The following is a 23,363-nucleotide window of genomic DNA, read 5'->3' as shown; positions in this document are numbered from 1 at the left end:
AGGACATAAGAACTAGCAGGGAAGATAAGGGAGAGGAGAAAAAGTGCGTCCGCCTCCTCCGAGAGCCAAAGAAAGAATATATCATATAGGAGACACACACACAGTGATATTTGAGAAGTGAAATGAAGTTTATTGGATTTACAGAAAGTGTGCAATAATTGTTTAAACAAAACCAGGCAGGTGCATAAATTTGGGCACTGTTGTCATTTTATTGATTCCAAAACCTTTAGAACTAATTATTGGAACTCAAATTGGCTTGGTAAGCTCAGTGACCCCTGACCTACATACACAGGTGAATCCAATAATGAGATAATTTAAGGGGGTCAATTGTAAGTTTCCCTCCTCTTTTAATTTTCTCTGAAGAATAGCAACATGGGGGTCTCAAAACAACTCTCAAATGACCTGAAGACAAAGATTGTTCACAGTCATGGTTTAGGGGAAGGATACAGAAAGTTGTCTCAGAGATTTAAGCTGTCTGTTTCCACAGTTAGGGACATATTGAGAAAATTGAAGACCACAGGCTCAGTTCAAGTTAAGGCTCGAAGTGGCAGACCAAGAAAAATCTCAGATAGACAGAAGCAACGAATGGTGAGAACAGTCAGAGTCAACCCACAGACCAGCACCAAAGACCTACAACATCATCTTGCAGCAGATGGAGTCACTGTGCATTGTTCAAGCATTCGGTGCACTTTGCACAAGGAGATGCTGTACGTGAGAGTGATGCAGAGGAAGCCTTTTCTCTGCCCACAGCACAAACAGAGTCGCTTGAGGTTTCCTAAAGCACATTTGGACAAGCCAGCTTCATTCTGGAATAAGGTGCTGTGGACTGATGAAACTAAAATTGAGTTATTTGAGCATAACAAGGGGCGTTATACATGGAGGAAAAGGAACACAGCATTCCAAGAAAAACACCTGTCTCCCATATAATATATTTGACTGACATTTTTTATTGTAACAACCAACGATTTATACAGAAAAATAATGACTATTAACAAGGTTGCCCAAATATTTGCATCCCACTGTACAATGAATGAAAATGGGGCCAAGAACAGAACCCTGTGGAACACCATGTGAGAGTGGCAGAGTGATGATTTGTAAGTTGATGTGGCAATGGAGACGCTTCTATAAGCATTAAAGTGAACTGTTCAAATGCTGGACCAGACTTGCTCACCTGCTGTTTCAACCTCTTGATCAATACTTGTTGGTCAGTATTGTCAAAGGCTGGGCTTAAATCCAACATCACTTCGAATGAACTCTCCTGAATCCCTGAACATCAACAAATCACTTGAGAACAGCAGGCTCTGCCAAGGGACCTCTATGGGAACCAGACTGAAACTTTTAGAGAAAGTTCAATTCTTCCATAGAACTGAAGTGCAGTTACCTTTTATTTTTAACACTTTTGCAATAAAAGGGAGTTTTGAAATGGGCCTAAGTTGTTCTCTGAGGGTTGTATGTCTTTTGGAGCCAACTTTAAGTGGTCACTAAGCAGTTTTTGGTACTTAATGGGTTGGCTTTGTGCTTTGTTTATCTAACCAAAAGACTGCCACTCGCTTATGCAAAGTTAAAAACATAATATGCCTTAATATAATGCAACTTAACTCATTCACTGCCATTGACGTCTATAGACGTCAATTACGTTTTTCAATGGGAGGGGCCAGAATACAACCTCGGGCAGCTTGTCAGTGAATTTTATTTTTTCATATATTTGTAAATAAATTGTTTTGATAAAACATAACCTTTCTCAGTGTTATTTCTGTTTTATAGAAGTGAAAAACTTTTATATGTTAGAGGTGTCACAAAGCAAGAAATATTAGTGTCAAAGGCACTTTTCTGCTTGAAATGTATTTTTCACAAAAAGCTCGTTTTCTCCCTTTTTTTGGTCAAAACAGGCATTTTTGGTGGAACCCACCTCTCTTCTACAGCTGATTACTAAAGAATGGAAAATGGTAGAAACAAGCTTTTTTTTTTTTTTGGATGAAAGAAGAGAGTCTGTTCTTCATTTTGGTAGGTTCAGCGTTTATATGATCATAACACACAGTTTTCTGTGGCTCTTCAAAAATGAGTAAAAATGCTCAAAAACCCTGGCAGTGGGGAGTTACCTGATTTGAAAATGGCTGGCAGTGAATGAGTTAATATATAATGCATAGTACATATAACCTACCAGATCATATCAAGGATGATTGCTGCAGAGATCTTTATGGAGCCCTGACATTTCCAATACATAATGCATGTTTGCATCTCTAATGTCAAAATCAAACCAGGTTTCATATACAGCTACGTTGGTGTAATGACACAAGTGTAATCTAATTACTTTTTTTTATATCTTGTAACTTTCAAGCTCTCATTACATATAATCATTGTGTCCCCAAACACTGTCAGCCGCTCGCTTGCACCATCCCTCCCTGTAAGCCTAAATAAAGACCTCTTCGCAAGGGTACTCTGCCTTTTGAGCATTGTGCACAGAAGTACACACATGCAGATTTTCACTCGTGCATGCTCTGCATCTACTGATGCCATTAGGACCTCCAAATAATAGCTGCACTAATGAAGTGAAGGGTGCATCGGTGCAGAATAGAAGTGCTTTTGAAAGCGATTGAAGAGGTCTGAGCTGCATCATAGCGATGAGTCAAATAAAACTGGCGAGGGAAATATTTATCATATTGCTCATTTGGATGCATCCAGTGTTCAGGATCCTTCACATGCTCGGGGGTAACGTGCTGTACCTCTCAAGAGTGCGTGAACATATGCATGCCTGTGCTAGCCTGCACAGATGTGAATTAAACTGTAAGGGTTTTAAGCACATTTCTTCTCTGTTGTTGTGTCTGTCTTTGCATTTTTGTCTGTTTTAATCACTGAGCTGGCACAGGGACAGGCAAAGGTTCAAGCTGAGTGTAGATTAAATTAAGATACAGTTCAAGGGGACTGCCTGAAGTTCAGATGTGTGCACGGATGCATGCAGGTCTAGATTAAATTAAGATACAGTGTTGGGAAGCTGCATTATACTGATGAGCACATGGGTACTTGTGTGTTTTGCCATCTGCAAATGCCAAGCAGTTGAAATGCCCTGCCAGTGACGTTCTGTTAGGCTCAAAAGCCTGTGGCAGCATTTGTCCTCTGTCCTTTGTACCGTGGTAAAAGACCACTCTGCCCTGTCCTTGCCTGTATAACATTATAACAGCAAGAGGGGGCAGAGCTGACCCCTCCTGAGCTGTGTGAACCTGCCTCCTTTAGGTCACTGAAGACACCGATCCTTGTTATTTAGGTTTTGCTGGGTAGATGCAGTGTTAAAAATCCATCTTCTGCACATGTGCATTGGCGTGAGTTATTGTTTTCATTACATGACGTTTTCAGTTTGAATGAGTTTACCAAATGATTAAAAATTTTATCACCTCTTTATAATTTATAGAGTTTAGAGGATTATTCCTTATTTTCTAAACGACAAAAATCTAATACTATAGAGTGATTTTAGTGTTGTAAAATGTGAACACTAGAATTTGAAGATCCGACTGTAATGCTGCATAAAAGCTGAGAAAGGATGCATGGAGGTTGATTGCTGCTCAAAATGAGTTAAAACACATTTGCAGCAGTAATCAGCAGGTATAATAAGAGCTATAGTACCAGTAATTGAAGCCACAGTGACGATCCTCTTAAAATGTTGCCTTGTACATTGTCGTTCTGCGAAATAAATGGGCAGATGCCTCAGATTTGGCACAGTGGTTACTGTATATGTAGAATCACTCTTAATCATGACTTCGTGACATTGCAAAAATGCAAAACCTTGCTTGCTCTACATTATGAAGAGTGGGAGCACATTCTTTGGTCTGATGAGACCAAAACAGAGAGAGGGGAAAGAAAAAAAAAGTTAATATCGGATGAACTACAAGACGTTTTGCTCGAACCTGGCCAGAGCTGCCACTGTGAACACATAGTCCTGACACTGAAGAGGTGGGAGTGCGATGATATGGTGCTGCGTGAGTGCAAAGGGTGTTAGAGAGATGACATTTATAGAGGGCATCACGGACATGGTCGACGAGATGACTCTAGGAGCCTGGGAGAGGAGGAATATTCCAGCATGATAACGATCCAAAGCCCATGGACAGAATTACATAAGAGTTTGTCTAAATGAATAAAATGAAAAGTGTAATCTGTTAAAGTGTTCCTTCTGATGCGAATCCAACAGCACACCTTTGCAGTATTTCAGTGAGAAAGGCAAAGGGACACAACCCCTGCAGCAAAGGACAGGCTGGGCAAAAATTGTCACTGAAAAATGTCAAGACAAACGTCCTCCACGCCAAGAAGGATCAAGTCTACCATCATAATATAGCTGGAGATGCACAATATTGAGAAATGAACAGATTCAGTTATTGAAGCTGTGCAGACTTCTGTTGTTGGTGTTCTTTTGTATGATGCAGTCAAACGAAACTGTTAGTTTGGATTTTGAATAAATCCAAATGTCCCGTTTGAAAGCTTGAAAGTAGTGCAACTGTTGTAATTTTGAATCATTTGAATTTGAAGTTGCTGCACAGGGGTGTAGTCACTTCTGCTGTGCACTGTACTCCTGAGTGTCTGAGAGGAGTCAGCAGCTACAGTAATATGTGACATATAAAGCTGTTGTCAAATCAAAGCTGTTGTGTAATAGCTTTGCTTTTTTTTTTTTTTTTTTTTAAAAGCATTTTTGACATTTTTTCTCCCTGGTGATATTTAATGTGCCGAATGACGTCTGGTGACCTTCAACCCCCGTATGACTGGGTTTTTATTTTTGTTGGTTTTTGCACAGTACGTTAGGTGGTGATAGCGTCTGTCTTGCAAATCTGAAATGCTGCAAACCAAGCCAGTCCCAAATTATTTTTAGAGTCAGAGTCATCCTCATTCAGTGTAACATCACTGACGGCCTCCTCCTCCTCCTCAGCGGCGTTCGTGCCTCTCGGTTGGCTCGCTCCACTCTGTTCCCTCCTTTATTTGCCGTCCCCTCTGACTCCTCGACACCGCCTCGGATATTCACATTCTCACAAGTTTCATTGGTTGTCTGCAAGATGAACCAACTGTGAAGCCTAATCAGTGTGATAATAGGTTTCTTATCTTTAAAGTAACACAAAAATTTTCACCTTATTTGTGCGCTTCAATTGCATATGTGGCATTCATCAACCTGCTCATTGTGGTCAGTCGCTAAAGAGTGATGACAGTGAAGTTCGGAGTGAACTGCGGACAGTTAAATGCATGTACGTGCGTTGAGAGGCGGAGCAGTGCAGTCCAGTGAACATTGCCATATGTTCCTCCTCATTATGGGGGCTTTAGAAAGCAATGGGGCTGATAAAACAGAGCAGTTGATGGCGTTCTGTGGATGTTAACAAATTATTTTGCTTGGAAGCACTTCATTTAAAAGTCAGACTGTTTTCTGGCTGATACCACAACATCCTTGTTGTGAAAAAAAAAAAACCCAAAACTGTAGTGGGTTTTAGCAAACTACACAATCTTACAGGAAAACCTGGATGTTTAAAAAGTGTTGACTTTAAAGGAAAAGCTTGAGACTTGAATTTAACCTCTCTTAGGCTTATTGTAAGTTTGACATCCCTGCCTTAGAGGGAGAAAAAAGCATGGCTGCAAACCCCTTTGACATCATGAGCCACGTACAGTACCAAAGAAACTAGTTTTACTATGCATTAACTATCCACTGTAAACAACTGACATTTATGTTGTAAATAGTGAAAAAACAAACAAATAATAAAAAACAGGCACTTTTAAAGGGATTTTTAAATCGTGTAATTATTTTGTAGGATGAATAGGAAGTTGGAGATCTTTATCAGCAGGAAAAATTAGGGCTGGATTGCGGGCTTTGCTGTGGCGATTATGACACCCCTGCCCTAAAGTATCAGAGAAACAAGGAGTTGCACTTAACAGCATCCAAGCAAAAGCCTCCTGTTTTCTGTAAAAACACTTTTGAGTTATGGACAGAATTAAACGTCATGGGACAACCATTTAGTTATTTAGCCTGTGACTGTTGTTACTGTGTTCAACCCCAGCTCTGATTATCACATCTGAATTTTAACTTGGGTCAATAAACCTGGTCCATTTTGAACTTTAAATTTCCTCCTTACTACGTGCAAAACTCTGTCTTATCTGACTTTATTCCACGAGGAGGATTCCCCTTGATCACCGGTTATTCTCAGTTAAAGATTATATTTCTCCAAAATTCAAATAAGAGCTGTTTTTGCTCCAAGGATTTTAAGGGCTTAAACCTGATCACAGACCTCTGTGATCAAGCGGAATGTGAAGTTTTGTGCATGTGTGACTTTGATAAACAACATTTTTTTGGGGGGGGGGGGAAGAGAGAAAAAAATCTAATTAACTTTTACAAACTATCAGATTATTTCCTCTTTGTCAAAAGTAAGAGACTTGATGAGGCGCCAACAGCAGGAGCTAATGCGCTGGCACTTGGCAGACACTGCTTCTGATAAGAGGCATTCTTGCTCTCAATCTGTTCGCACTCTTCTTCATCTTGTTCTCTCCTCTCTGTTTTCTTCACTGCAGATGTGACTCAGAAAACCGTTACCTTGGCAATCCACTCAGAGGAACCTGTTACTGTGAGTAATTCTCCGCTGGACAGCTACTTGCTGGAGAGACAGCTCATATGCACTCGCTCTCACAAACACACACCTTTATTATTCTTGGCGATTCTCTCTCTCTGCCTCTCTCTCTTTCTGTCTCCCCTCTCTTTCTCTCTCTCTCTCCCCCCTCTCCTTCCACTTCCACTCTTCCGCCCAGGGCAGATGGAGCATTTTAGCACTTTGGCACCAGGGGCGCTTGTTCGGTGACAGAATGACTTGTCGTGAAAATGTCAAGTGTATCAGAGGGAATGAGTGATTGAGCTAATCAAGGAGACGGAGGAGTAAAAAATTCTCCACTTGTCTACTCACTCAATCACGCACCTACTCATTTATTCATTTAGAAAGTTGACTAAATGATAGATTTTCCTTTCACTTAACAAGTCAAACTATCAGTGTGCGTATATGGAAAAGGAACTCGAATGACACGAAGCTGACACCCAGCGCCGAGTGGTAGCACATCTGTGCCCCCCTTCCTGTGTATACTGTACACGCTGGTGTGTTTGTGCTTTGTGTGTTTATTTGCATGATGTGGTGTCCTTCACGGTGCTGCGGTACTTAGTGATTTGTTATCTGCCTTTCAGCACTCCGCTACTGACAACAGAGCCTTTGCCAAGGTTTTGTCCCTTTTTGAAATGCCACAGCCTGACAACAGGCTCAATGGGGGGAAGACAGGAAACTAAAAGCCTGAAGCTTGTTTTAACCTCTGGACACCACTGGGACTTGTTCTTGAGCTTAGCTGTGCACTATTGTAAACATGGCAGTGCTCACTATCCAAAAGGCCACTGAGCATAGATTAGCACTTTGAACTCATGCGACATTATCCAGCTCCTTTGCAGTGTGTGTTAGTTTGTAGTTTGTAATTGAAAAATGCAGACCTAAATGTATCTCCCAAAGCCTTCTGTGGCTTTAATGCCATTTTACTATTAATATGCAGTTTTTTGTTTTTTGTTTTTAATCATGAGTCAGATCTTCAGGAGGCTTATTTAAGCCTATAAAGAAATACTTTTTATTCTGTGGCTTTACAGGACATCTCAGACTCTGGCCGGTAAATTATGTAATTTATATGCCAAAAAATAGCTCCTGCAAATTCGATCATCCACTGTCTTAGTACTCATGCCCCTGCAGTCCCCCAGGGAAAAAGTAAACAGCTGTGGTACGAATGTGAAAGGACACATTTAATAATAAAATATTTGATGCATGTATCTCCTTTAAAAAAAAAAAAAAAAAGATAATTTAGCATTACCAGTGAAATCATCTGTGGCAGTTCATTAATAATAAAAACTTCATTAATCTCTGGTGAAGATTATTTACTCTCAGGGTCAGGTTAATCTGTTAGTTCCATGCTTGATTGCAGCAATCAGATTTTAGCCTCTAGCCTGTGGTGGTAAAGCTACATCTGCCAGCTAAGTTCTTGATGAAGCTGTCATCTACGTATGATGTACGGGACATGGGACAACATCTGAGTAATTTCTTTCCTGTCTGGTTTTCTAAACAGACAATCTTCTGATTGACTACCAGTTCACCTTCAGTCTCATCCAGGAAGATGATAATCACTACACTGCCATAAACTTCATGGCCTCGCCTGAGCAGGTAACTTCTTCAAGAAGAGTTTTCAGTGAGTCATCGGGAACGATGTTAGAGTTAACATGAACGCAGCGCTCTGAGGCACTCACATTTAATTATTCTGGTTACTGGTCAGTTGTTTTTGATAATTAGAAACATTGAGCCTGACATTGCTGTAAAAACGTTTGTAATGTAAATTGTAAATTGTGCAGTATTTAGATGATTTCATTAATGGATTTATGTTTTTCATCTAAAGCAAACCAAGAATTTGGAAATGTCCATAAATGCGTCCAATAACTTCAACCTGAACATCACGTGGTCGGTTGGATCAACAGGTACTCTTTTTTTTTTTTTTTTCTTCTTCTTCTTCTTTTTGTACTTGAAATGTTTCTGGTGAGTTATTAGTCCCAGTCATTTTAGTATCCATCCTTTTTTTTTATCCATTATATCTGATATTCAGGGTTGGAGGTGGCTGAAACCTATCCCCTCTGGCAAAGAGCAAAAGATGGGGTACACCCTGGACTGGTTGCCACTATAATGCATGGCTAACACAGCAAGACAGAGAACCATTCACACTTTTTGGCCAATTTAGAATCACAAATTAACCCAACATGCATGTTTTTGGAGTGCAAGAGTACCCAGAGAGAAGCCATGTAGGCACAAGGAGAACAGACATAAGCAAGATTAGTAGTAGTGAGTTTGTCTCTCCTGTTCCAACTTCTTTGTCACAAATAGTATTAGGTATTCTCAGCAAAAGTTATATGTTTCGTGAAGTCGCGAACCAAGAAAAAAAAGTATCTTTCAGGGTTTTTTCTGGGTTTTTTTGTGATTTGCGTGACAGAGGACATAAATGAATAGGCTGGGTCTCAGGAGGCTATTTGGATGTTATAAAAATGTCCAACAAAACATCTATAAAACTTTCTCAGCATTCAAAGGTCACCAAAGCCAGTATTCAAACTGACAACAATTTGTTGCTTATTTTTATCCACATGGACTCAGGCTGATTAGATGTCCTCTATTTATTCTGAAGTCTGTGACATAAAAGGTTCCTATTGTTCCCACATTCACAGCATTAAATGAAATAATGACTAAGATGCTTTCAAATTGAACCTAATTACAAAACAAAGCCTTTGTTTAATCAGTTTCATTCAATTTGAAAAAGAAAGTATCTAATAACAAATGTGATTAATACCATACAACCAGTGCTTTAATAATAATAATAATAATAATGATAATAAAAAAATAAATGTATATACAGTATAATGTCTGTGTGTGTAACATTATGATATAAATATTAAAGTAATGAATTAGTCAGTCAATATAAGAGATATAACAGGAACAACAACGCGCCTTCTCTCGTTAGTGTGTACCGTGTCACTGTTGAGTGGATATTATAGGTTCCCTGAGGAAAGACACCCAAGGACACTGCAGTCGTCCAGTGCCACTGTTTATCTCTGGCCTCCCCTCCTCTCAAGTCATCTGCCGCTTTCTCCTGTCCACACAGCACTGACATTTTCTAGCCACTAAGACACGTTAACCTCCCGCGCGCCTCGCCACCACCTTAACCTTTTTGGAGTAGCGTTATTAATATTTGAAGTTGGGTCCCCTTTCTCTGCTAAGATATTGTGTCTCAGAAGGAACGGGACCCTCTTCACAATCGACGAGCGCGCGAAGCGCCTTTGGGTGGGGGAAGGAGAAGGGAGAGGAGGGGTGATTTCAATTAAGATAAACGTGCTCACGTAGCCACAGTCAAGCTGTCATTTTCACTGCTTTTGTTTCAGAGCCGTGGTTTGGAATGTCAATGTTGAGAACCCACTGACATGAGGAAGAATAAGAAATGACTTGGAACGTTTAGATAGATGGAAGATTGAGTTTTAAGAGTTTTAGTCCAGAATATGTTTATATATTGATTTCATTAGGGATATCAAGAAGTTTGTATACACAAGACACAGAAAATTTACGGTTTAGTGTTTAGCATACAGAATTTCATTTAAGGCACATTGCATCATCCTGTTTTAAAATTTTAAGATGCCACTCAGAGAAAAGCTAAAAATGGACACAAGCAAGAACTGATTGTTAACAATAGTGGATCTGAGCAGACCTCATGCAGACTTCATCTTCTATAGTTACATTAAGGCAAAGTTAGGTCTCAAACGACTTAATGTCCCTCTTTTAGGCTTTTCAACCACATCTAGAAATATTTAAAACATTTCTGTTTTACATAAATAACAATGAGTGTGTTAGATGTTTATATTCTGAACATAAACTCTTTAACTCTACAGCTGGAACAATCTCTGGAGAGGAGGTGCCCATCGTGTCCAAAACAAACATCAAGGAATATAGAGACAGTTTCTCATGCGAGAAGTTCACCTTCAGAAGCAACCCCAACATTACTTTTTATGTCTACGTCAGTAACTTCTCATGGCCCATCAAGATCCAGGTAAGAACTGCGTGTGTGACCTTGGACTGACTTATGAGAAGCGGATAAGACAGTGAGCTAATCCTCTCTTATGTGCTGTGACTGTTTTCAAAATGCTAAAAACACACGTGAATACAGTATGTATGAATAAATCTATAAAAGAATTAAGACAAAAAAGAGCAGGAGCAGCCATCTTTGCACATGCAGAGCTCTATTGTCACTCTGGGTGATTTCAAGTGCACTCGATTGTAATTACACCTTCAATGAATGTGTGTTCATAGGTGCACAGCTGCTTTTTAGCAGGCAAAGGCAAAAAGCATTGTTTCAAATTTGTGCCCCTCTCCCTGAATGGATCCAATTGAGGCTTTGATTGGTGGGCCGCTTGAAAATACAACACTGAAAGATGTCTCGTCCATTTGCTTTTATCTACTTGCAGGAAAACAAAAAGGTCTAGTGTAAAGGGATGGGGGATGGGCAGGGTTTCTTTGTAAGGAAAGCTTGCCCATGGACAGCACACACGGGGAGTGTTCTTTGACATTTTAGGGATTATAAATGTTGCTTAACATTTTAATTCTATAAATTGTAACTAAGCCTTAGAAACGCTCTCTCTGGAATATGCTAAGTTTGATATAAAGTACATTAGTACTAGGATATGGAAGGTGTCAAACCCATAGAATTAACACCCGAATCTGCTGTCACCATGCAATTTAATACAACGAGATAACAATTGTCCCCCCCCAAATATCACACAATATCCATTTTGCTAATTAGTCCACTCCCAAATATTGATTTTTATATTTCGTCCTACAATTTCACGAGGTAAATGAATGGAACACCTTGGAGTAATAATATCTGTGGGGTCAATCCATCTTTGGAGGGGGCCTGGTAATAGTTTTCTATTAGATTTCCCAGCCAACAGTCGCTTATTTATTATGGACTAGCCTGGGCTGTACAGCAAATAGCTTCTGTAACAGGATAAGGTCTCTCTTTCTTTGCTTGTCTTCATGATGCATGGATGAGAATGGAGACCTGGATGAGATAAGACAGGATGTCTTCTTATGAGGGTTTGTATGTAAGGCCCAAACACATAAACAGATTTAAATATAGACTTGGATCGTAAAGAGCAGTTTTCATGGAGGGAAAATGTTGCCACCAAATCGTATCGTCAGCATGTTCCTCCGTGTAATAAAAGGCCAATTGTAATAGAAGAATGTTCTCAGATGATGAAATTGATTGGCTTAGATGGATGAATTGAAACTGAATTAACCCTACACATATTGCTTTGACCTCATATCGTGTGAAAAACAACTTTATAAGCACTAAATAGACATGTCCAATTTACTTAAAAGCCAGCTAACATCTGTGCACAGTGTGCTTTGTGAGTCATGTTAGCCATGTCAGTAAGCATCTTATTTCAGATCAGTGATTCTCATTTTCTACTTAATAGGGTTGGAAAAAGTCAAAGGTGGCAGAAGTTTGGGGGGTAGATGAAGTTGTCATTAAAGAATATTAGCCCCGTGACTCTGTTATGCTATATGATCATTAACATACCCCTTTCTGTTTCCTGTGATATTGACATAGCCAAATATTTAGCTAACCACTACATTTCAATACAATCTAGACATATCTGCACGAATAAATAAATGTGTAGGTTCAGCCACGCATCTTCTTCTTCTTCTTTTTTTGGAAGACCAGATTAATTTGATTGTTAAATTAGCATTCAACGCAACAGATGTGACGCAAGTAATCCACCTCTAAAAGCACAATTTGTGCCCCGTTACCCAAACCAATGTGTTGCCAACCAGGGGCTCCAGATGACATTGTGTGTGTTTGTCTAAATGCTTTCAGGCTACAGTGCTTTCAAAACATCTACAGTAGATAATGACTTGTCACAATGATGTGGCCTGTTATATGTGATTTAGCTGCCAGGACTGTGCGTAATCTCTCTTTTAATGAAGATGAAACATGTTTCTGATGAAGCGTCATTCACTGCCATGTTGCCTTTTGGATACGTCGGCTATGGTAGAGAGAGACTGCGTTATTGCTGAGATCTGAGATCAATGGGTTAAATTTAAAAAAAAAAAAAGTCAGCATTGTGAGTTATTTTGGATTTTAAAATGTTGTATTTATTTTAATTTATGCATCTGAAAAGAAAAATGCTATTAACAATATTGAACATTAACCTTAAGACACAATTACAAATTTAGGTTAAATTATACATTAGAAATCTTAAAATTATAACGCATATCCATGCATTTTCTCTCATAGTAAGTCATTGCTTATCGTCTTCTTTCCATTCACTAGATCGCCTTCTCCCAGCACGGTGGCATTATGGATCTCGTCCAGTTCTTTGTTACATTTTTCAGGTAAGTGTATAAAATATTTATTTATTCCTAAACGTGAACTCAGTCATTTCTTTTAGTCACAAAGCCTTGAGACTGATTCACAGCAACCTGGCAAGCCAGTTGTCAATTGCCAGCAACTTTCACCAACCGCTTGTGAAAAAGTCATTCTACCAATACAAATCGTGGTTATGACAGCGTCACCGACTGGTTTCTAGGCCTGTGAGACTGAAGCCTGGTGTTACGTTGAGATGGTTCAGTCTAAGAAAAACAGGTTAAATAAATAAGTGTATATAATAAGAAAAAGCTGTTGTTTAAAAAATGATTGAAACCCAATTAGTTTTGCTTTTTAGATATGTATGTTTCACTTGGTGAACGACTGTGTGAGCAAATAAGAGTTGAGCAATAATGTTTCCCAGCATAAAGAAAACTAATATTGAATGATGGTGAAAGAACCATTAATGCCAAATTATATATTTTAAGGTTGCCGTGACATGCATTAAACGTCTTTTGTAGGGACGTTCTCCTTTGTTCGGGTTGCCAGGCCACAACCTGGTATATATTAGCAGCAACAGAGCAGCAGGCTCAGTGAAAAGAGCCTTGGTTTTAAACTTGCCCTCCGCAGCCCACACCTGTCAGTCACTAAAAGCATCTGAGACATTATAAAATGAACTACACCACGAAATGGGCCTGACTGCATCTAAAAGCATTTCACTTTAAAACTACAGAAACTGGTCTTCTCAAATGTTACACAACACGAACTTTTTAAAAACTTTCTAATGGAAAAAAATGTTTTAAATGATTAATTTTATACTTGTGTTTGGTTTTATTTAATTTTTGCAATGCATCCCTACTATTTGGAAACAGGGCTGTAAGTGTTCTCCAGTCAGGAAACATTATCCACTATATCGTCACTCTCAGCTCTTCTCTCCTGGGCCTTACTGAGTTATGTGAGCCTTTTAGGTCAGTTCTGCTAACCGAATACATGTAAATGCTTCTTGTGTCTTCAAGGTAGCAATTTTCCTTTTTCAAGTGCCAAATGAACTGCCAGTTACAATTTAAGTAGGTGCACATTTCTATGAAAGTGCCATCTAAATAGAAGGTGTGGGCGATCAAGATATGAGGACTGTTAATGATTTTTCATCCAGAGAACTGCGATGAAAGTCTTTCATTGAAATGTTTAAAAGGAGTAAATTGGGCTGTCTCAAAGGTACATCAAAGTCTGAATAAGTTAAGAAGATGTGAGTATAATTGCAAAATTTATACTGTAAGTTATCCTAAATATTGCTATCTGTGAAAAGATTCAGAAGATGTTCCCCACAGCCATATGTGTGGTTTCTGGTTACTGACCTTATAGCAAGAGTTGTTTTCTGTGTATAGGCGTTCATTTTTTGATCTTGTGCTGCCCAGAGTAGCTAAATGGACTAAAATGCTATGTGTGTAGGTGTCACGAAGGGAATAGAAGATCGTCTTTGCCCAAGGCACCTGCCCATCATTACACAACCCACAATAACTTTCCCGTAAAGCTGTCACACAAACAGTGATCCTCTGCTTCAAGCGTATCACGTTACAGTTCAATAGCCAATTTCAGGAATCGTTGGAAAGAAAAAGAGAGGCTGATAGTTTAGTTTGTCTAAAATATATTACACACAAAAACAGTTTTGAACAGGTTCACAACATGGACACAACGCAGCTACAGTTTGGTCCTTCTTTTTGTTGTTTCAGTATTAGTTATAAAAACTGTTTATGCTTTAAGTATTTCTAAGATCCAGGATTTGTTTCCATTGTTAGAGAGGTGATAATAATTCTCATAATGTCTACATCATCCTTCTGTTGTCCAGTTTTTACTGACCCATGAAAAAGAAAAAAAAGCCTTGATGCAGTGACAAACAGCTTGTTTTTTTTCTGAAGAGGGATGAAATCCGCAGGAAACATAATCAGCTTGATGACAAAATGTCAAATCACCCCACAGGGTTTCTAGGCCTCCTTGTATAAGAGGTAGAGGGCGACGAAATGACAGCATGACTCTTCTTCAACTATGTTTATTCAGTGTTTACTTTACCTTTTCCACTGCAAGCCTTTTGACACCTAGTATTTTTCCATTATTTCCATATTTCTTCTTCATCTGAATTCATAAACTTCACTTGTCTAAGTTGTAATCTAGTTAGCGTGATTACGCTTTGTGTTCTACAGCCAAAAATCTGTCTGGTCATTTCTGCCACATGAAAATCCCATTCAGACACTCTCAACCCCTTTTTCTGCCGCTCACTGTTATCTTCAAAGGTGTCTAAGATGGCTCAAGTACTTCTAAAAGAATGAAACGGTTTCAAAGCTTAAAATACATTTCATGTGTGACCGTGATATTTGAAGCAGAGTTTCACTTCAGTCAACGCTTAAATTTCACTTTACTTATTTTTTTCTTTTCCTGTTATCACTTTCTTCAAACATCCTGGCCAATGGACCTGTTGTAGAAATGTAGCATATCAAGTCAACATCTTACTGTTCCTATTGCAGCATTTCAAATCAAAACGGCATCGCCTTTATTCCTGTGCTTTAACACAGGTTTAATTTCAGTGATTAGAGAATGGCTTGAAGGAAATGTGAAAATATTTACCCTTATTTGTTTCAAGTGGATAAAATGTTCAAATTTCAGATTGTTCAAAGTAATTAAAGTAATTGATTAAATCAAATGTAAGCCAACACTAATACTTTCCACGAGCTTGCTTAGGTAAAAACACCATTTGACACATGTTCTTAATTAAAACAAAGCTAAAATGTCTCTTTAGCAGATAATAATCTTTACATTCTCATCTGTCACATGGATAATGAAGTGGAAGCTCTCAATCAGTCATATTTTTCTATCCCGGTAGAGCTCGGACCTTGCTGAATTTCCCTTGACTAATGTGCTGTCGGATTATTAATTGAAGTAATCAGCCAAAATATTCAGTCTACTGAGAAATGAATATTCCGCCTCTTCAAATCATCTTCGCTGTTTTGTTAGCAGGAAACTTTGAAATTTTGAGTCTGTCCTGTCTTGATCACTGATAATGTCAGGAGTTTAATCATGTCGAAGCTACGTACTTGTACTGTAAGAAAAGCTCGCAAAATTGAGCTCATTGTTTTGCAGAATTGCTGGAAGTTGCACGGCCGCTTAGATTAGCAGAAAAGGGCTAATGTGGCTTTGTCCAAACATGATAAATCTTACTAATTAATAAATGATATGCCCTTTGTTTAGATACAAAAAATAAACAATACGACAAGTTGTGAGGTGTTGCGCAGAGCTGGTATTTGAAGGACTGCCTGCTCCTTTGACCCAAAGAGAGATTATGCTTTCAACAAGCTTGCAAGTAAAAATATAATCTGCCAGTTTTTTTTCTGTGTCTGTGTGTGTGTCCCTTCCTCCCCCACAATGCACTTCGACAATTCTACACAATCTTTCAAACTGAAGGCAAAAACTTTCAGCTAAATTAAAAACAGCATGTCCTCGGTCACGGTGACATTCATTCAGGTTGCTTGCAACCAAAAAGGAGCTCTACTGTAGCTAAAGGCTTTAAATGATTTCATATGGGGCTACCTTAATGTTGCATATGCATATGAAAAAATAGAATATTTTGCTGATATTGTTTCCTCTCTGTCAAAACAGTTGCTTTCTGTCACTACTCCTGGTGGCAGCGGTGGTGTGGAAGATCAAACAAACCTGCTGGGCTTCTAGACGACGAGAGGTAAGTCGATAAAACACACCGTGCTTACATAAATACACCTGACTTTAACAAATTGTGAATATGCCGGTTGTTTATGCAAAAGCATTTGGCGTTTTAAGGAACGTGGGGTGACAATCACTGCATGTTGTTACAGCTTCTGTTCCAAATACACACAGCCCCTCTCTTCTCAGAGGCAGTCTGACTTCTGCTCTTTAGTGAAATCAAAAGGAAAGAGGGCAGCATTTGTTCTTTCTCTTCAAGACAGTGTCTGAAATCAGATTTCAAGAGTTGTATGGGAGTTGGCAATGCTGCACTACCCACAGAGTGGAGAGTTGAGATCCGTCACTGTGTTATTTGTAAAATCAGGAGTTGGAGCTTAACTCGGATGATAACTGTGGTTAAAGGACTGCTTTCAGACTGGTAGATTGTGGTTTGATTACATTTTTTAATGCTTATAGTTCTGTCCATTTCTTCATATTTTCCTCACCCCTCATATTTTGCTAGGAAAAAATATATACACATTATATATGGCAAAATGAGAGTGGGCACAATTCTAAAGAGTTGATATAACCACCTTCTTGTAATTTCTGTAAGTAATCTATGGGAATAGCTCGACAGATTTCTTCGAGGATATGCCAGAGTTCTTTGGATGTTGTCTGCCTTTTGTTCTGTGAGAGAGCCTTCACTTTGGGGCAACATGTTAACGCAGATTTTCAGTCCAGTTCTTGTGTAATTTGAGAGATCTCAAGCCTTGTTTGCCTTTGTTAAAAATGGCTTCTCTACAGCCACCCTTCCACTTCTGAGGTGGTTTTAGAAAAATACTACTTTATACCAGCTAAACTGGCATTTTATGACTTTGGCATTTACATAGAGAAAACTAAAGAAATTGGAGGAAATTTTCTTTTTCTTTTTCTTTTTGCAACATGCTGCTAGTAAGAAAGTGACTAAAGATATAAAGATACAATTTAAAATTGCGTTGCTAAATTGCGTGTTACACGTGGATAGAAAATTGACTCACCCCTTCTGATTGCTCAGGTGTCACCATTAGGCTGATGATGGTACAGGGCAGGCTGTAAGGTTCTCAGCATGATGTTTAGAACTCCTTTTAGAGGGCTTTAGGCTGACTATTTGATTATTTTGTCAGAAATACATATGATTAACAGTAAAGATGATAATTGTGATAAATTGTGAATTTAAGTTTAATGGCCCAGTGGAAAGAAGAACGAGAAAGGAGAAAGTGCAGATACTGTGAATGACCAAAGGAAAAGGTGGATATGAATCATTAAAATTCAACGTTGGAAAGATAGGGCTGAAAAAGACGGGGAAGAAGAAGGATTATAGATGAGATGATTGTCAGTGGAAATTATAAGAGAGGGTTAGAAGGAAGGATACTGTGGAGGAAATTTAGGGAAAAGGCAAATATATGCAAATTCATCTCACTGCCCTTAACCCAAACTGTATCGGCTGGTTTCTGGTTTCTATCAGAGTAACTGACATTTCCATCTCCTCAGTGAATCCATACATTCTCCTGGATGCTGTTTGGTACTCAATAGCAGGAGTTTTCATTTGGTGCGTATCCAGCCTTTATGACATGTGGGCTACTAATAAATCTCTCACAATTTATATCCCCATCGGGGATGACATTGATAATTATGGGATCTGAATTTTATATTCTCTAATTGATATATGAAAATAAAGAAGAATGATAGCTGCCGTGAGTTCGAATCATGCCTATCCAAAGAATTAAAGTCAATAAAAAATTAATGCGAGCAGATGGCTCATGGCATTAAAATTCTGCTCACTTTTCTGTTTGCTCATCTGTTTTGTCACTGTCCTTCAGGCATCCGATCAAAACAAATGCATAGTTAAATAAAACCCCCTATATCTTAATTTCTCTGGGTTAAAAGTTTTGTTGTGGCTAAAAGAACGTGTACACATACATATATATATATATATACATGTATATATAGTTCATATTATTTATTGCTCTGTATTTGAAGGCACACCTACTGGAGTTTCTTGTTGATATGTCATTACAGAACTTCTTAGATTATACAGAGTGAAAACTTGCACCAGTTAGAAAAGATGAGGCTTTGATTTCTAGTGCACGGTTTTATAAATATGTGAAAAACAGTAGCTCAAGGTTTCCCTTATGTTCTTTTCAGAAGCCCTACTTTTAAAGAAACATTTTAAGGAGAAGCAGTGTCGGTAACCTTTTCCTGAAAGCTGTAACAGCCTGGAGGGTGTTATTCAACACTGTAATGGGTGCTTCAGCTGTGCAAGTAGTTTTCAACTACTTCTTATGTGGCAGTTCTCATGAGCACTCTTCCACAATACCTAAGAGATTGTTACAGAAACAGTAAAGGTCTTTTTTATGTGCTATCTGAGTAAAAAAGTTTCATATATCAAGTAGGACTTCTAGTGCATTATTTTTCTGAGTGCTTGTATGTTTTTGAAGCTATAAGCTCAAACCACTAATTTTCATCTTCACATCTAATGCAGCATGAGCTATTACCATAATTTTTATTGATTTTGATTACATTAAAAACGTTTCAGCTGGGAAAAGGATCCAACGTTTCTGTGAGTGACCTTCAGCTTACATCTTCATCTTGGATTTCTTTAGTAAACTCTATTATAAGTCTATATCTACAAGTTAATTTATAACAGACTTGCATGCCCATGCACCCGCTGCCTAGATACTTTCATTCAGTTTGGACATTCATATGGAGAGCTTGCTGGATTAGGTGCAGTTCTTAAACCAACTAAGTTTATAACTTGTAAAGTTGTCCCAGTACTGACTTGCTATCCTCAGGACTGTCTCGGTAACAAAACAAAATTAATAATTCATCCTACAATAATACATATAGCGAAAAACCCAGCAATCATATGACCCCCTATGAGCAGGCAGGTTGCTGTTAGTGGGAAGGAAAAACTCCCTTTTAACAGGAAGAAACCGCCAACAGAACCAGGCTCAGGGAGGGGCGGGTTTCTTGCAAAATTTGTACAATTGTACATTGCTTTCTCACATTTGAAAAGTGCTTCATAACTTGTTTATTATCTTTTTAGTGTTTGCCATTATAAATGCCAATATTACAGAATAAGTCAGAAGGAAAGACATGAGACAAGCAGGAGTGTTTACGAAATGTTGAAAAAGCTTAAAAGATTTGGAGTAAAATAGTCTGAAGATTGGAATACATGATTGATGGCGGTATATATCAGAGGATGCTAAACAACAAGTTCCTATTTCTATTGGAGGAAGCTGAGGGCGTCTAAAGCTTGCTGCTGTATTTTTACAGTTAATTAAGAAATCCTCCAGCAGGTGCAAGGATGACTTCATGGAGTTATGCTCTTCTCACAGTGGGAGGGTGAAAGGATGGATTGGAGTTGGACCATAATCAATCCTAAGAGGAAATAAAAAGTAATATTGCTTTCTTTCCCCCTTTTTTTTTCTGTTGCCTGCTCTAAAGGCAATTACACAAAATCACTTTCATTTCCTAGAGAGGACACTCTTGGGTTTGCTCATTTTACACAGCCAATTCTGGACATTAAACATATTATTCTCCATTAGGCTTCAGTGAGCACATTTTATAGGTACAAGATTTAATGATTAAGTTAATATTTATTCCAGGGTAAATACATTGTGTTTGCTAGTTGAACACGTATGGTCAAACAGCTTCTTTTTTTTTTTTTTACTTAAGTCCTGTACCCGCCAATTTACCTGGAGAAAAGGTGATTCAAAAGATTATAAGAGTCATTTTCTTTCTCATCAGCTACACATTGATTCACTAATTTTTAAAATAACTCTGTTACTGTAGATTTGAAGGATTATTTTCTAATCCACCAGTTTTGCCCTTATTTTTCACTGTTACTCAGATAATTATCCAGTGCCAAGCGAGTGGTGGAAAACAGAATGTCTGATTTACTACACTGCTTGTAATACTAGCTACTTGATGTTGTGTAGTAACCAAAGTAAAGTTATAACTACGGTACTAAGTCTCCTGTAGTGTTAGGTTAACCGACTCAGTTCTGTCAGTGTTGTCTCATTGATGACCTGATTTGGCTCTTTTGTAAACACTATGTCCAGTTAATTTGAAAGAATTGGTGCACAGCCTCAGCACTTACAAGACTTGTCCAAATACAAGATGGGAGGATTTGGTCTGCGGGGCCATTTAAGCCTCAATCTGACATAAGGGCATGGAATGAATGAGTCCTAATGAGGCTTTCAGGAATGGCAGAGACAATAATGAGATTCTGATTAGGCCAAGTGGCATATGGATGTCTGATACTTGGTATTGGCTTTTTGATGTGAAGTCTGTATTACTCCTTCTGTAATGTGTTGGATCGAAAAGGCAATAGTTTTATATGATATTTATATTTGTGGGGTTTTTTTTTGTCTCAGGATCAAATTTGACAAGAGTATTTCTTTATATCCAAGCAATCATTGTCATAATAATAAGGACATAATCGTAAAAGAATAGCTGTGAATGGAGGATACCCAATACCCAATGATTCAATAATAAACAAGAGCATTCCACGAGCCTTTAAATGGAGAATATGTAATTCCTTCTATTAAGTTAATCTTACAAGGCTGATCATTTACCACACTAAATGAATAATTGAATAAGGGGTTTCTTTTTGTGTGGACTTGAAAGGATGTGGTTTCAAAGTGACAGCTTTTATATTTGAATAATTTTAGTTGAAGGTAGGTGACAAGACTTGGATCCTGAGTGGGGAAAAAGGGAGGAAGACAACAGCTGTAAATGCCACAGAAGAGGACAAGGGCTGACCTCTTTGAAGCTACCTGTGGGGGGAACAGAAGGGAGGGAGTGTTGACATTTCACGAGACTGCAACACAAAGATGATACACACACAAGCACATGAATTTATCTAATGCAGCTCCTCTCTTTATCGCTCTCACACACAGAGACATGCTTCGCAACATATGTAAATACAGATGGTTGTGTAGAGCAATGTTTTCTTGTGCTATTGTAGGTGAAAGGACCATTATTATTACATTATCGTGGCCTTCATAACTACTGATGGGCAGATCTGATGGCGCAATGATTGTTGTGTCAGCTGAAGACAAGCAAGTGAGGAATGTAAAAGTTAGCGCAAAGGCTTGTGGTATATTTTTATTTCAGTATATGTGTTTTTGTCTTGGGACTCTAGCTTTTATAGTTATTTGTTTTGGTTGTTCGGAAGACCACATGACCATCAATTTCTTGCAAATGCGTAGATGTGCGTTCACAGAAAACGCACTCAAGTTATTGCCAACACATCATCTACACAAACCAGGAAATGGAATCAAAACAGCTGCTTGTGTGTGATGTTCACAGCTGTCCATTTTCCTGTCTGAATTTGAGTGTACTTCAGGTCTTGGCCAGAATGAGCCAAACCAAGCCCTTTGTGTGTGTGTGCAGATGTGCTGTAGGCACTTTCACATAAAAGACCCCTGAGTTTAAGGGCTGAATGGCATGCGTGTTTATTGCAAGTGATCATAATAACATTCACTTTAATTTTTCTTGCAAAGAACGTAAACAAATACTCCATTGGCAAGGCAAAAACATGGCATTCCAAAGAGGACTCCATGCATTTGATTGCCTAGCACCTAAATACACATCCTGCTTTTTCATACAGGCACCAAGAGCCTTAAGTATCACCCAAAATAGCCACTTCAACAACACCCATTTGGATTGCCTGATTTATTATTGTGCTCTCATTGACAGAAGTGAAAGGAACACATTACTAACCACATAATTTTCGCTTGTCCCTCTGCAGACTTGTTGGTCTCAGTGTGTGCTCTTGAAGAGCTCAATCAGCAGTCATCGATTGCTACAATAAGATTATCCTACTCTTAAGCCTCTTGTCACCTTGATTGTCCTTTGTTCAGTTTAAAGTTTGCGCTCTAATAATTCCACCTTAAGTTACACATCGAGCACGACTGTCATTAGTAGTACAACTTATGCCACAGTTTGGAAGTTTAGAAGCTATCTTACTAATAAGTGACTATTTTATATATTCATTTAACCTCCCATACTCAAGCACTTCAACATTTTGTTTTCCATTTTATGAAGTGTTTACTTTTATTTTTATTCTGCGGGACTGAGCCGGTGGGTACAGCCAGTGATCTTTGAAAGGGACAAAGTGACCTGCTTAGGTGTAGAATATGCTCAGAGGCGGGATGACACCTACCCTTTTATAGAATCCAGTGAAGGGAACAAAATGCTGTATTCACTAGACAGATAATTCATGCACTCACTTGCCAAATTAATCAAGTTGCATAGTAATGCACTCCATGCCCACCCTTATCAAAACTGTGAATGGCTCCAGCTTGTATTCTTGACAAAATCAGTCTGTCATTGCACAAACGTTAATTGGTTTTACAGAGTTCACTCTCGCCTTTTGTCAGTAACTTAGTATTCATTTCTAGAATCTTTCCGGTATTGTGTTGGACCTTTGATGATTGTATTCCCAGCACATTTCTGAAACATGTTCTGGACACAGAGCAAAGCATTCCCCGACTTTGCTCCCGCTCTCTTTTTGTGATTTGCTGCTGCTTTAAATTAATTCTGCACCATGATAAATAACATTGCTTCTATCTGACATTTACAATGAACGTTGTTGGATTTGAAGCTTTTGTGTTGGAACCAGTAATAACCGGTGAGCTGTTTTCTTGTTTTGCAACAACTTTGCTTGGCACTCGAGCCTGTGTTTATCTTATTGCAAAGGGCAA

General features: G+C 38.6%; 1 protein-coding gene across 1 annotated transcript in view; it reads left to right on the top strand.

The window, feature by feature from the left end:
• The window catches only part of atrnl1b (attractin-like 1b), a 71,564-nt gene that overhangs the window by 32,336 nt on the left and 15,865 nt on the right, over nucleotides 1-23,363 (top strand). Inside the window, exons 21-26 of the mRNA XM_085284593.1 lie at nucleotides 6,529-6,581; nucleotides 8,101-8,195; nucleotides 8,425-8,503; nucleotides 10,451-10,608; nucleotides 12,892-12,953; nucleotides 16,573-16,651. Coding sequence (XP_085140719.1) covers nucleotides 6,529-6,581; nucleotides 8,101-8,195; nucleotides 8,425-8,503; nucleotides 10,451-10,608; nucleotides 12,892-12,953; nucleotides 16,573-16,651 — 526 coding nt within the window. The remainder of the gene's footprint in view (nucleotides 1-6,528; nucleotides 6,582-8,100; nucleotides 8,196-8,424; nucleotides 8,504-10,450; nucleotides 10,609-12,891; nucleotides 12,954-16,572; nucleotides 16,652-23,363) is intronic.

The sequence above is a fragment of the Mchenga conophoros genome, linkage group LG8, assembly GCF_057382185.1.
Source record: "Mchenga conophoros isolate Kocher_MC1m ecotype Shallow Benthic linkage group LG8, M_conophoros_male_GT1.1, whole genome shotgun sequence".
Lineage (NCBI taxonomy): Eukaryota > Metazoa > Chordata > Actinopteri > Cichliformes > Cichlidae > Mchenga > Mchenga conophoros.
The sequence above is the reverse complement of the archived record's forward strand: the minus strand, read 5'-3'. Positions and strand labels throughout refer to the sequence as shown.